The sequence below is a fragment of the Microcaecilia unicolor genome, chromosome 8 (genome assembly GCF_901765095.1).
Source record: "Microcaecilia unicolor chromosome 8, aMicUni1.1, whole genome shotgun sequence".
Lineage (NCBI taxonomy): Eukaryota > Metazoa > Chordata > Amphibia > Gymnophiona > Siphonopidae > Microcaecilia > Microcaecilia unicolor.
This window is the reverse complement of record NC_044038.1, coordinates 54180565-54195053: the sequence shown is the minus strand read 5'-3', so window position 1 is coordinate 54195053 and position 14489 is coordinate 54180565. Positions and strand designations below refer to the sequence as shown.

The 14489-nt window shown below is 45.9% G+C and overlaps 1 protein-coding gene across 1 annotated transcript in view; it reads right to left on the bottom strand.

The window, feature by feature from the left end:
- Positions 1-14489, bottom strand: part of IFT140 (intraflagellar transport 140) — a 681938-nt gene that overhangs the window by 27365 nt on the left and 640084 nt on the right. The window contains exons 26-28 of the mRNA XM_030212528.1: positions 9924-10130; positions 9429-9641; positions 6093-6259 (exon numbers count right to left, since the gene is read on the bottom strand). Coding sequence (XP_030068388.1) covers positions 6093-6259; positions 9429-9641; positions 9924-10130 — 587 coding nt within the window. The remainder of the gene's footprint in view (positions 1-6092; positions 6260-9428; positions 9642-9923; positions 10131-14489) is intronic.

The following is a 14489-nucleotide window of genomic DNA, read 5'->3' as shown; positions in this document are numbered from 1 at the left end:
CTCCAGATATTCCTTCAAGGTCTTCCTGCATCCCTCTACCACCTCTCCCTCCTGTAGTAATTCAGTGTTAAGCGTCCATCTTTTATCTTTAATTTCGGCTCTAATGGTTGGCAGGGTGACCCAAACCGGTGCATGGTCAGAGATGGTCGCGCTACCGATTCCTGTGTCCGGACCCCTCTCAGCCAAGGTGACATCTAGAAAAATATAGTCAATACGAGAGTATGTCTTATGTACTGGTGAGAAAAACGAGTAATCCCTCATGGTTGTGTGACTCAGCCTCCAGACATCTAAAGTCCCCAGTGAATAGACCAGCGAGCCAAGGGCCATAGAGTCCCTATTTATTGAGTGCTGGGGTCTCCTGGATCTATCTAACACTGGGTCCATAACTTCACTGAAATCACCCCCCATGACCAAGGAACCCTGGGAAAAAGTTGCTAATATGTTCTTCACTTTAGCATAAAAGGACCCTTGATGTTCATTAGGTGCATAAAGAGATGCTAAGGTGATGTCCACCTGATCTATGTTAATATGTAAAAACAAATAACGCCCCCCGGGGTCACGCTTGATAGATTTTATTTGTGCAGATATAGATTTGTGCAGTAGCACTGCTACCCTGCGTTTTTTAGAGCCGTCGACAGAGGATGCAAAAAAAGTACCTGGGTAATCTGGGTGAGAGAGGAGTCGCTCATGCGCCCTGCGGAGATGTGTCTCCTGAAGCAAGACAATATGTGGTTTGAGCTGCCGTAACTCTTTAAACAATTTCTGCCTTTTCTGAGGCATGTTCAGCCCCTTCACATTGTATGATAGTATTTTAATGTCAGTACTCATTACAGGGATATGAGATAACTTTTTCTCCCCAACAGATAGATTTCAACCATTTCGTTTACATGTATTCCCCAGTACATATGGTGCCCCCCAACCCTCCCTGTTCTCCCCCCCCTTGACTAACACCAACTATGGTCACAAGGTCCCATAGTGGGAAAGGAGAAAATGACACCCTGAGCCCCACACAACCCAGCCCCCATACCCCCCCCCCCCCAAAGTACCCCGACTAACCACCAGGGCCCCATTACCTATTGTGGGCCGTGCCGTTGTCAATTATCTCTATGATAAGCTCCAGCACGTCAATCGGCCCTCCATACTACCCCGTCCCCTGGGTCCTAGAGTTCTGATATGTCCTATTACATCTTACAAATCTTATACATCATTCCCCCCTCTTTGTCATCTAATAAGTACGAGACACAGTATCCCTTATGCAAAAGATAATCTCAACTTTTAAAACATAACATAACAGATATTACTCCCGAATTGTTACCAACCAGTGGCACAAAGTTTTCCTGCTTCGATTGTCAGATGAGAAGCGGCCTCGTGCAAAGCGTCCCGGTTAACCTGCCACATCCGTTCATGTGTCTTCCACAGCAGCTTTTCGTTTCGGGTTGCTCCTTTTCGACTGTGTAGAGACCCGCTGCTATTTTTGAAGCTTGGCCTTCGTAGCAGGAGCTAGACCGCCTGGGGGTTGGCTCGTTTTCACCAGGCCAGCGACGTGCAGGGACGCCCAGGCATCCTTCAATGAAGAGACTCTGTGTTTGGCTCCCTGTATAGTGTAGTTCAAAGAGAAAGGGAACCCCCATCTGTATGCGATCCGCTCCTTGGTTAAGATATCCAGAACCGGTCTCATGAAGCGCCTCTGCTGTAAAGTGAACTGCGAAAGGTCCTGGTACACAGTTATTTTAGCTCCGCTATAATCCAAATCAGGTTTTTTTCCTGGCGCTTTGAAGCAATTGTTCCTTCACATCATATCTGTGGAACCTTGCAATAATGTCCCGAGCTCTATTCTCCTGACGCGGGCCGAGAGCTCTGTGTGCTCTTTCTATTTCTATCTTCTCTGCTGCAGCCTCAGCCCCCAACAGGGTAACACATAGCATTTGTACAATGTGCGGGGCATTTTCGGTCTCGCCGCCCTCCGGGACCCCACGGAATCGGAGATTATTTCTCCTGCCTCTATTTTCGAGGTCATCAAGCTTGTATGTAAGTTCTAAGTTCTTTTGGTCCAATGCTTGAATTTGGGCCTCGTGCGAGAGCAGGGACTCAGAGTGCTCTTCCAGCTTTGTTTCAGCTTCTTCAACTCTGTTCCCCAGTTCGCGGAGGTCAGAGCTCAGCGTCTCCATCCGGTCAAGGATCTCCTCTTTGGAGTTTTTTTATATCATCTTGTATTCCGGAGAGTAGCTGACGAAGTTCACTAGAAATTCCCTTCTTAGCAGGCGTTTTCCGCGTTTCCGCCATTGATAGCGCAGAGTCGGAGTCTGATTGAGATGCCCGCGCTATTGCCTCATGGCGCTTGACGGTTTTGCTCGTTCCGCCGCCCGCCGACTTTTCCGAGTCTTTGGGGCACGCCGAAGACGTTTTGCTCATTCTGCGCCTAAAGCGGGGGCGCTGGGAAGTCCTTTGGTTAAGTTTAAAGTGGCTGGCGGCTGCACTTTATTGCTAATTTATACTTCGGGGAGCGGGAGCTAAAGAGCTAGGCTGCCATCGGTAGCGGTGATGTCACTTCCTCCGATGTCTTGACCTTTTTAGTGGTAAATGGAGCAATTTTGTCTAGTATGGCTTTCACCTTGGTGTCCCAGTGGGATTTGATCGAACCATGTATAGGAGATGTGGTAGTGAGGGAATCTGTTAGCTCCAACCAGAAAGTAGCCTCGTTGATTTTACCTCTGGTGGAGATCAGTTTGGATATCTTGTGTCTGGTTAAACTTGACATACAGATATCAATGATGAAATCCAGTTGGAAATGGTCAGACCATGGTACTGGCTTCCATTTGAATGAACTAATCAAGTTATTAGGATAGGATGTCATGAAGTCTAACATATGTCCTTTTTCATGAGTTGCACCCTCGGAGAATGTAGTTAGTTAGCAATCCTTCAGGAATGATTTAAAGTTGTGGACACTGGTGTCTGCATCATTTTCCAAGTGTAGGTTTAAGTCTCCTAGGAAGATAATCCTTGAGAATTGTGACATGGCAGAGGAAGTAATCTCTACAAATAGTGGTTCTGCCTTGAGAATTGTGACATGGCAGAGGAAGTAATCTCTACAAATAGTGGTTCTGCCTTGGACCAAGCTCCTGGAGGACGGTAAATGAGGAGTAGGGTGATTTGATTTGCCTCTTTTGAATCATCACAGAATTTGATTAGCATGTATTCCAGTTCAGGGAAAAACCCAGAACTAACTAAATACACATGGAGAAAACTCTTAAAGATAAGAGCAAGTTTGCCTGCTTTTTTACCCTGTCTTGGAGAATGACGAATACCTTAACTGGGTGGATAGATGTGGGGCAGTATCAGACTATCAACTTCTGTGAGCCATGTTTCTGAGATAAACAGAAAGCCCCGATCAGAAAATTCTAGCAGATCCCTGAGTAAGAGAGCCTTGTTCCCCACAGATCTAGCGCTGGTATAGATATCTGGATCAGAAGTTAGTTGAAACTTGTGTTCCAAAAGGGAGAATTGTTTGGTTAGTTGCAAAATGTAGAGAGGTTTTTTAGACTGTCAAATGTTAGCTATATTGTTCTGGTCTGTAACCATAGTAGTATTCTGATGGTATATATTATATATGACATTACAATTAGGGTGTTTCTTAATACAGGGTTTTTTTTAGACTGATTATAGATTATGGGGATAGGATTAGGCACCAAGTTATCTGGTAGGTTGCTGCCAGACTTGCTCAAGAGGGCTAAGCAATCCATGTGAGCCACTTCATGGTGATAGTTTTTTTTTGAGTGTAGGCCTTGACAGGAAACCAGCTTTCCCTAGGAGAGATTGACCACACAGTCAAGAGATTGGAATAAATGTAGTACTTGGGTTTCCATTTCTTTGGAGTCTTAAAAAATAACCAGATGTCCCAAAATGGATGCACTCCAAATCCTTCTTGGTGAATAAAAGGTGCAACCATTAAATTTCTCACGGAGAATGCTTTGGGAGTGACTGCTCAAGTCCAAAGATAATACGCTGGTCAACTAATAAGAAATGTGGCAGCTCAAAAGAAACAACTAGAACATTATTTTGAGTTGCAAAGTTTTTAAAAATTATTCTGGCTGCTATTACTCATCAAGGTTTCAGCAGCTCTCAACTAGTGTGTCACAAGCACCCATGAGGTGAATCATGGGACCGGCACACAGAGCAGCGTAGCTTTTTTTTTTTTTTTTTTAAGTTGCAGCATGTTTTTCTCATCCTATGTTTACTTTCCTGTTGCAGATCCAGCACCACTGACTCGTCCTTCCCCTCCCCCCGAGTCCAGCACTTCTTCCTCTTCTTCCCTTAGCCCCTCGCCCACCCATACGCACAGCACCTTTCCTTCTTACTTCAGCGCCCCCCTCCCCACAATCCAGCTCCTCTCCCTCAGCCTTGCTGGTTTGTCAAATTTCACTTCTTTGCCCCCAGCAGCAGCCATAATATACTGCTAGGGCCAACCAGATAAACAGGAAGTTGTATCACAGGGGCAGGACCATAGCAGAGAAATGGTTCCTGGTCGGCCCAGGCAGCATGTTACGGATGCCGCTGCAAGCAAAAAAATAAGATTTGATGAATCTGGGGAAGAAGAGGGAGACGTGCTGGACTTGTGTTGGAAGCCCAAAGGAAAGAAGAAGGAGAGGTGCTGGACTCACCAGGGACTGAAGAAAGAAGAGGGAGAGGTGCTGGACTCATAGGGGGGCTGAGGGGAGACGTCTAGGGGAACTGAGTTTAGAAGAGAAAAAGTGCTGGGCTTGCAGGAGGGAAAAATAGGAAGAGGTGCTGGACTCACGGGGGGGGATAAGGAAAAAGGAGAGAGAGGTGTCGCACCTGTGGCAGGGGGAAGAGGTGCTGCCCATGGGGGAGAAAGTGGGGGGGGGGAGGGGGGAGGCAGAGCTGCTGAACCTGCAGGAGGAGGGGACAGGAGAGATGCCAAACTAGGGGTTAAGGAACTGGGGACAGAGGGGGGGCGAGATGCCAAACTATAGGGGGATGGGGGGAGCTGGGGGAGGGGGAGATATTAGAAAGTGGAGGGAGGGAAGGAATGAGAGGGAAAGAGAGATATCCTGGATTGTGGAGGATGGAAGAAAGAGAGGGAAAGAGATGCTGAACCCATAGGAGATGCAGCTACACAAACCTTAATGCTGCGCTCCTTCCCAGTTTGTGTAGGCAGTATACCGCACATCAGGCTCTCTCTTCTGGTGCTTGGTTTGTTGCTTACATAACCCAGGAAGGAGTACAGCCTCAGAATTTGTGTAGCTGCATCTCCTGACACCAGGCTGGGTTTCCTGCACCCAGTCTCCCCTCCAAGCCACACTGCCTGCTGAACATTGAAGGTGGGGAATATAGCCATTTTCAAAATAAAAAAACATCTATCTTTTCATTTAAAAATGGCTATTTGCTAGATGTTTTTGTGCTCTGTGCATTTATCTTTTTGGTACATTTTGGAAAAAAGAAAAAAAAAGTCCAAGTGAAAAAATGTTTAACAGGTAGAGGTAGGTATGGGCCTGGGTCCACCTCTCTGCAGTGCACTGCACCCACCACACTACTCCAGGGACCTGCATGCTGCTCTAATGGACATGAGTATAACATCTGAGGCTGGCATAGAGGCTGGTAAGTAATGATTTTACTCACATTTTTTGGGGGGTGGGTCAGTGACCACTGAAGGAGTAAGGGGGTGTCATTCCTTTATTCCTGCAGTGATCATCTGGTCATTTAGGACACTTTGTTGTGGCTTGTTAATAAAACAGGTGTAGGACCAAAACGTCCAACTTTTAGTTTTTGTTTTGTTCCAGTATGGCAGAAAAACATCCAAGTGTTAGGAAAGCCTAGATTCCACCCTTAACATTCCCCCCCCCCCCCCCCCCTTGTAGTTTAAACACACTTCTGATGGACTTCATAGAAAAACATCTAAAAATTGGTTTTGAAAATAGCAATTTGGACGTTTTTGTGAGAAAAACATTCAAATGCAGATTTATGCCACTTTCTGGATGTTTTTTTTCGTTTGAAAATGAGCCCCTAAGTCTCTCAGTTAGTAATAGATTGCACAAAGTTTATCTCATTCTAATCCCTCCGAGACAGACTCTTACCTGCGGGCCTGGATAAATCTTTTCACCAGAGTCATCTTGCTTTGCAGGTCACCCAGTCTACCCTCCTGTTCTTCAGGGTTTCTCATCTTTGCTTTAGACAAGCACTTGTAAGCCTCTGTTAGTGCTCCCAATGCCTTCTCATAATTTTGATATTCATCAATCTCTACCTAAAGAGAAAACACAGAACCAAACAAAGAGCTGTCTCCAAGATACCCATTAGAGAAAGACACGGGGACAAAGTTTGTCCCCGTCCCTGCCCCGCCCCCATGAGTTCTGTCTCCATCCCCATCCCATTCCCGCAGGCCCTATCCCCAGCCCTGCCCCATCCTTGCAGGTTCTGTCCCTATCCCCACCTCGTCCCCATGGGCTCTGTCCTCATCTGCAGAAGCCTCAAACAATTATGATTTTATATTTAAATCTTTTTATTAAATTACAAAAAGGAACAATATGCTGTGCAATTGTTGTGTATAAATTACTAATAGCAAATAATAATAACAGCGAGCAGCTATAATAACCCTCCTCACCACCACCCTCTACCCTTCCAACCCCAACAATAGCTGATTTCTACTACCCCAAGGAATCCTAATCCACCCTGTTAAAATGTCCAGGAGTACAAAATACAACTCGTTCTGTATGCCCTAGGGGGGAGAAATATGCCCTATGAAGCATAGTTATGATTTTTTAATCTGTGGACGAATAAGAAGTATCAACAATCTCAGGATTCAGTCTAGCTCTCCTGTCTTCCACAGTCCTTTCTGCAATGGAAGATGTCTTCTTAGAAGATGTGCTGGTAGCAAGATATACAGGATCTCCCATACAAATTTTGCTACTTGTGGCCAACATGTTTGCTTGTTTTTCTAAAAAATCAAAATATTACTGCCTCATTCACTCAAACAAAAATAATAGTCCAATTCATTAACAGGCTTCAATGTAGAAAATGACATGGGGGACAAAGTTTGTCCGTGGGCTCTGTCCCCATCCCCGCAGTTACTGCGGGTCCCCGTCCCCTTCTCTAATACCGATATCACTTACTCTTTTCCTCTTACTTCACTTTTAGAATCTCAAATATTAATTAGAAAGGAAGGAAGGGGCACGGGATCTGAGAAGCCACCTTTCTGTGGTTACAATCAAAGCGGTTTACATGTTATTATACAGGTACTTATTTTGTAACTGGAGCAGTGGAGGGTTCAGTGACTTGCCCAGGTCATTGTTCCTAATAAAGTTTTTCCTCCCTCTTGTACATGCACAAATTCTGATTGGGTGCTCCAGCCAGCACTCCTCAAGCAGGGGAAATTATAATTGCATGATGGAGATGATCTGTAAATCTCTATTTGTATGTGACCTTCCATGCCTACCTGCTTTGCCTAAAGTTTGCAGCCTCTGCACAGATTCAGCAAGAGACAGTTATGAGCTGTAACTTGTCCTGTTACTGACTGGGGATTGCAGAATGAGCTGTTCCTGTGCCTGCTTACATTTCCTGCGTTACAATAATGGTATATTGTATCTGATTCTTGTGTGTATATGTGTTTCTATGTAGCATATTTGCATAAAAAGGCAAGAAGGCATTGGTGCTGCAGTTCGACTTATCTAGCGCATTTGATTTGGTAGACCACAATATTCTTTTACATATTCTGGACAGCATAGGAATAACTGGCAATGTTCATAAATGGTTCTCAGGTTTTTTAAAAGATCGCTTTTATCAAGTGAGATTGATGGTGACTATTCTGAGAGTTGTATAATCAATGTGGGGTCTCACAGGGATCGTCGTTATCTCCTGTTCTTTTTAATGATTACTTACATTCATTGGGATTTATTTTAGAAAAGTTGGGAGTTTGTTGTTTCAGCTATACTGAAGCTATTACAATTATGATTCCCATTACTTTTTCAGTTATTTCACATTTAGAGTTATTGTAAAATATTTTAAAAGAACTACAACACTGGATGCAAAAGCATAAGCTTAAATTCTGACAAAACAAAATTGATGTTAGTTAATTAGTCGTAACCCTGATATGGATGAAAAAGTATTATGATAAATCAGGTACGGTATCAATTTTAATCTTCCATTAAGATTCTAGGGTTATGGTTAGATAATAAATTATATTTAGAGATGCAAATTAACACTCTTACCCAGAGATCCTTCTTTCTGTTGTGTAATTTGCATCAAATTCAGAAATATTTTGATCAAAACCATTTTCAACTTATTGATCAGGCTTTGATTTTGAGTTTGCTTGATTATTGTAATATTATTTGGGAGCATCCAAACAGATACTGAAGAAACTTCTCACTACACAGAACGTAGCACTACTTCTAATTTTTTCTTGTTATTTTGTGAAGCTCCACTGGCTCCCTGTGCAAGCCAGGATTTTGTTTAAATGTTCTTGTTTTGTGTATAAAATTATATATGGCTCACACTTTACATACTGAATCATCTTGTTAACAAAACAAGAGTCACCAGGATTTCAGAATTTTTCACCTTCCCTTCGCTAAAAAAATACGAGAAGAACTACACTAATTGATATTCTTTTTTCATATCAAGCAGATTGCTTGGATAAGGCTATCAAGAATATCTTGATGTCTGAAATCTCTTATAACCAATTCCGCAAACAGATTAAAACTTACCTATTTAGAAAATTTGTGCTAAGTAATGTTAAATAGAATATGTAGCTCAGGGATGTTCTGTTTTTGTTAGGTTATGTTTTGTTATTCCTGGAAATGTCCAGTCTTCTTTAATTTGTGGTCCGCACTGAATTGAAAAGTATATGGTGGAATATAAATTTATTGTTAATGTTAGCAGTTGTCAGTAGATCAAATTTATTTTATTTATTTGTTACATTTGTATCCCAACTTTTCCCACTTATTAGTAGGCTCAAATTGGCTTACATAGTTCTGGAGAGGTGGTTACAGACTCTGGTGTGAACAAATACAGTATATGGGTACTATTAAAGTGACAAGTACAGTAAAGAAGTATCGGTAAATAGGTTAGGGTGATTCAGACAAAATGTTAGGGTGTGATCATGCGTCGGGGTAGAAAACTGTCCGTTTCCTGATTAAAATGCCATATTTCATTATTTGGTGTTTAAATCAACATCTTAGTTCTTTTCTTTGTTAGTCCTCTTATGCTAACTGCTCATCTTATTGTATCTTATAAGGAAAAAGCAAAGGTTCCTACAGAGCTTGATCATTGTTCATTTTTCCAGATAACCCACAGAACAGAAATTTAAGTTGGAAATCAAATCTGCATTCTTTGCAAGATGTTGACATATTGTGTCATCAGAACAAATAAATAAACACACTCACCTTACATTTTTTTATGAGAATGTGTGAAAGTGAATTTACCTGAGCACAGGCATCATAAAAACCAGCCAACAGGTCAAGAGCCCTCCCTTTAGTATAAAAGCTGATGATATTCTTCATGATTTCTGGGTCCTTGCGCCAGTCTAGTGACTGCAAGTAATTTGCTGCCATGATATAAATTTCCTTCTGTCGTGACACACCAGCAAAAAACACAATCTTCTCTGTGTCACCTGACTTCAGCAGTGACCTCATTGCCTACAGAGGAGACATTGTTCATTCCAATTAATATTCAACAGGCAGAGCATATCTCCCTGGTATGCAGAAAAAGTGCTGAGGTTTAGGAGAATCCTGACATCCAAAAAGAGAAAGAAAGGCACATAGCTGTCTATGTGACTGATAATATTTTGGTGCTTAGAAGTCTGGAGACTTCCCTCTGCAACAGCAGGACAGCTCTATAGTTACTAATAGATTTGCAGTAGAGGTATGCAGCAAAAATTCTGTACGATACAGTGCAAATTCCCCTTGGAGCCCACTAACCTTCAGCTTATTCCCTGCTTGGGTGTATTTTTTGGTTGCAAGGTGGTAGTTGCCTTGCCGCATACAACAGTCAGCTATGCGTTCCAGCAGCTCCCGACGTGCATCATCAGGAAGTTCCTTTGAATCCTTGGAGACGGTCATCTTCTCTGCCATCTCTTCAGTGATTATGAGGTTCTGTTCTAGGCACAGCTGTAAGGCTTCATAGTACTATAAGCCACAAAATGAAATAGCACAATGACAAACAAAGCGAATGCTACATACCTGTAGAAGGTATTGTCCGAGGACAGCAGGCTGATTGTTCTCACTGATGGGTGACGTCCACGGCACCCCCTCCAATCGGAATCTTCACTAGCAAAGACGTTTGCTAGCCCTCGCGCGCCCATGCGCACCGCGCATGCGCGGCTGTCTTCCCGCCCGAACCGGCTCGTGTTCGTCAGTCCAGTATGTAGCAAGACAAAGACAAGGGAAGACACAACTCCAAAAGGGGAGGCGGGCGGGTTTGTGAGAACAATCAGCCTGCTGTCCTCGGAGAATACCTTCTACAGGTATGTAGCATTCACTTTCTCCGAGGACAAGCAGGCTGCTTGTTCTCACTGATGGGGTATCCCTAGCCCCCAGGCTCACTCAAAACAACAAACATGGTCAATTGGGCCTCGCAACGGCGAGGACATAACTGAGATTGACCTAACAACTTATCCAACTAACTAAGAGTGTAGCCTGGAACAGAATAAAAAATGGGCCTAGGGGGGTGGAGTTGGATTCTAAACCCCAAACAGATTCTGAAGCACCGACTGCATGAACCGACTGTTGCGTCGGGTATCCTGTTGCAGGCAGTAATGAGATGTGAATGTGTGGACAGAAGACCACGTCGCAGCTTTGCAGATCTCTTCAATAGTGGCTGACTTCAAGTGGGCCACTGACGCTGCCATGGCTCTAACATTGTGAGCCGAGACATGACCCTCAAGAGCCAGCCCAGCCTGGGCGTAAGTGAAGGAAATGCAATCTGCTAGCCAATTGGAAATGGTGCGTTTCCCCACAGCCACTCCCCTCCTATTGGGATCGAAAGAAACAAACATTTGGGCGGACTGTCTGTTGGGCTGTGTCCGCTCCAGATAGAAGGCCAATGCTCTTTTGCAGTCCAATGTGTGCAGCTGATGTTCAGCAGGGCAGGAATGAGGACGGGGAAAGAATTTTGGCAAGACAATTGACTGGTTCAGATGGAACTCCGACACCACCTTTGGCAAGAACTTAGGGTGAGTGCGGAGGACTACTCTATTATGATGAAATTTGGTATAAGGAGCATGAGCTACTAGGGCTTGAAGCTCACTGACTCTACGAGCTGAAGTTACTGCCACCAAGAAAATGACCTTCCAGGTCAAGTACTTCAGATGGCATGAATTCAGTGGCTCAAAAGGAGATTTCATCAGCTGGGTGAGAACGACATTGAGATCCCATGACACTGTAGGAGGTTTGATGGGGGGCTTTGACAAAAGCAAACCTCTAATAAAGCGAACAACTAAAGGCTGTCCCGAGATCGGCTTACCTTCCACACGGTAATGGTATGCACTGATTGCACTAAGGTGAACCCTTACAGAGTTGGTCTTGAGACCAGACTCAGACAAGTGCAGAAGGTATTCAAGCAGGGTTTGTGTAGGACAAGAGCGAGGATCTAAGGCCTTGCTGTCACACCAGACGGCAAACCTCCTCCATAAAAAGAAGTAACTCCTCTTAGTGGAATCTTTCCTGGAAGCAAGCAAGACACGGGAGACACCCTCCGAAAGACCCAAAGAGGCAAAGTCTACGCTCTCAACATCCAGGCCATGAGAGCCAGAGACCGGAGGTTGGGATGCAGAAGCGCCCCTTCGTTCTGGGTGATGAGGGTCAGAAAACACTCCAATCTCCACGGTTCTTCGGAGGACAACTCCAGAAGAAGAGGGAACCAGATCTGACGCGGCCAAAAAGGAGCAATCAGAATCATGGTGCCTCGGTCTTGCTTGAGTTTCAGCAAAGTCTTCCCCACCAGAGGTAAGGGAGGATAAGCATACAGCAGGCCTTCCCCCCAATGCAGGAGGAAGGCATCAGATGCCAGTCGACCGTGGGCCTGAAGTCTGGAACAGAACTGAGGGACCTTGTGGTTGACTCGAGATGCGAAGAGATCTACCAAGGGGGTGCCCCACACTTGGAAGATCCGGCGCACTATTCTGGAATTGAGCGACCACTCGTGAGGTTGCATAATCCTGCTCAACCTGTCGGCCAGACTGTTGTTTACGCCTGCCAGATATGTGGCTTGGAGAAACATGCCGTAACGGTGAGCCCACAGCCACATGCTGACGGCCTCCTGACACAGGGGGCGAGATCCGGTGCCCCCCTGCTTGTTGATGTAGTACAGGGCAACCTGGTTGTCTGTCTGAATTTGGATAATTTGGTGGGACAGCCGATCTCTGAAAGCCTTCAGAGCGTTCCAGACCGCTCATAACTCCAGGAGATTGATCTGTAGACCTTGTTCCTGGAGGGACCAGCTTCCCTGGGTGTGAAGCCCATCGACATGAGCTCCCCACCCCAGGAGAGACGCATCCGTAGTCAGCACTTTTTGTGGCTGAGGAATTTGGAAAGGGCGTCCCAGAGTCAAATTGGACCAAATCGTCCACCAGTGCAGGGATTTGAGAAAATTAGTGGACAGGTGGATTACGTCCTCTAGATCCTCCAGCAGCCTGAACCCACTGGGAAGCTAGGGTCCATTGAGCAGATCGCATGCGTAGACGAGCCATGGGAGTCACATGAACTGTGGAGGCCATGTGGCCCAGCAATCTCAACATCTGCCGAGCTGTGATCTGCTGTGACGCTCGCACCCGGGATACGAGGGACAACAGATTGTTGGCTCTTGTCTCCGGAAGATAGGCACGAGATGTCCGAGAATCCAGCAGAGCTCCTATGAATTCGAGTCTCTGTACTGGGAGAAGGTGGGACTTTGGATAATTTATCACAAACCCCAGTAGCTCCAGGAGGCGAATAGTCATCTGCATGGACTGTAGAGCTCCTGCCTCGGATGTGTTCTTCACCAGCCAATCGTCGAGATAAGGGAACACGTGCACTCCAAGTCTGCGAAGCGCTGCTGCTACCACAGCCAGGCACTTCGTGAACACCCTGGGCGCAGAGGCGAGCCCAAAGGGTAGCACACAGTACTGGAAGTGACGTGTTCCCAGACGGAATCGGAGATACTGTCGTTGAGCTGGCAGTATCGGAATATGCATGTAAGCATCCTTTAAGTCCAGAGAGCCTAGCCAATCTTGTTCCTGAATCATGGAAAGAAGGGTGCCCAGGGAAAGCATCCTGAACTTTTCCTTGACCAGATATTTGTTCAGGGCCCTTAGGTCTAGGATGGGACGCATCCCCCCTGTTTTCTTTTCCACAAGGAAGTACCTGGAATAGAATCCCAGCCCTTCTTGCCCCGGTGGCACGGGCTTGACCACATTGGCGCTGAGAAGGGCGGAGAGTTCCTCTGCAAGTACCTGCTTGTGCTGGAAGCTGAAAGACTGAGCTCCCGGTGGGCAATTTGGAGGCATGGAGGCCAAATTGAGGGCGTATCCTTGCCGGACTATTTGGAGAACCCACTGGTTGGAGGTTATAAGAGGCCACCTTTGGCGAAAAACTTTCAACCTCCCCCCGACCGGTAGATCGTCCGGCACGGACACTTTGATATCGGCTATGCTGTGCTGGAGCCAGTCAAAAGCTTGCCCCCTGCTTTTGCTGGGGAGCTGAGGGGCCTTGCTGAGGCGCACACTGCTGACGAGAGCGAGCACGCTGGGGCTTAGCCTGGGCCGCAGGCTGTCGAGAGGGAGGATTATACTTACGCTTACCAGAAGAGTAGGGAACAGTCCTCCTTCCCCCATAAAAACGTCTACCTGATGAGGTAGATGCTGAAGGCTGCCGGCGGGAGAATTTGTCGAAAGTGTTATCCCGCTGGTGGAGCTGTTCTACCACCTGTTCGACTTTTTCCCCAAAAATGTTATCCGCACGGCAAGGGGAGTCCGCAATCTGCTGCTGAATCCGATTTTCCAGGTCGGAGGCATGCAGCCATGAGAATCTGCGCATCACCACACCTTGAGCAGCGGCCCTGGATGCAACATCAAAGGTATCAAATACCCCTCTGGCCAGGAATTTTCTACATGCCTTCAGCTGCCTGACCACCTCCTGAAATGGCTTGGCTTGCTCAGAATGGAGCTGGTCCACCAAGTCCGCCAGCTTACGCACATTGTTCCGCATATGGATGCTCGTGTAGAGCTGGTAAGATTGAATCTTGGCCACGAGCATGGAAGAATGGTAGGCCTTCCTCCCAAAGGAGTCTAAGGTTCTGGGGTCTTTGCCCGGGGGCGCCGAAGCATGCTCCCTAGAACTCTTAGCCTTCTTCAGGGCCAGATCCACCACACCAGAGTCGTGAGGCAACTGAGTGCGCATCTGCTCTGGATCCCCATGGATCCAATATTGGGATTTTATCTTTTTGGGAATGTGGGGATTAGTTAGTGGCTTGGTCCAGTTCGCCAGCAATGTCTTTTTCAGGACAAGAAG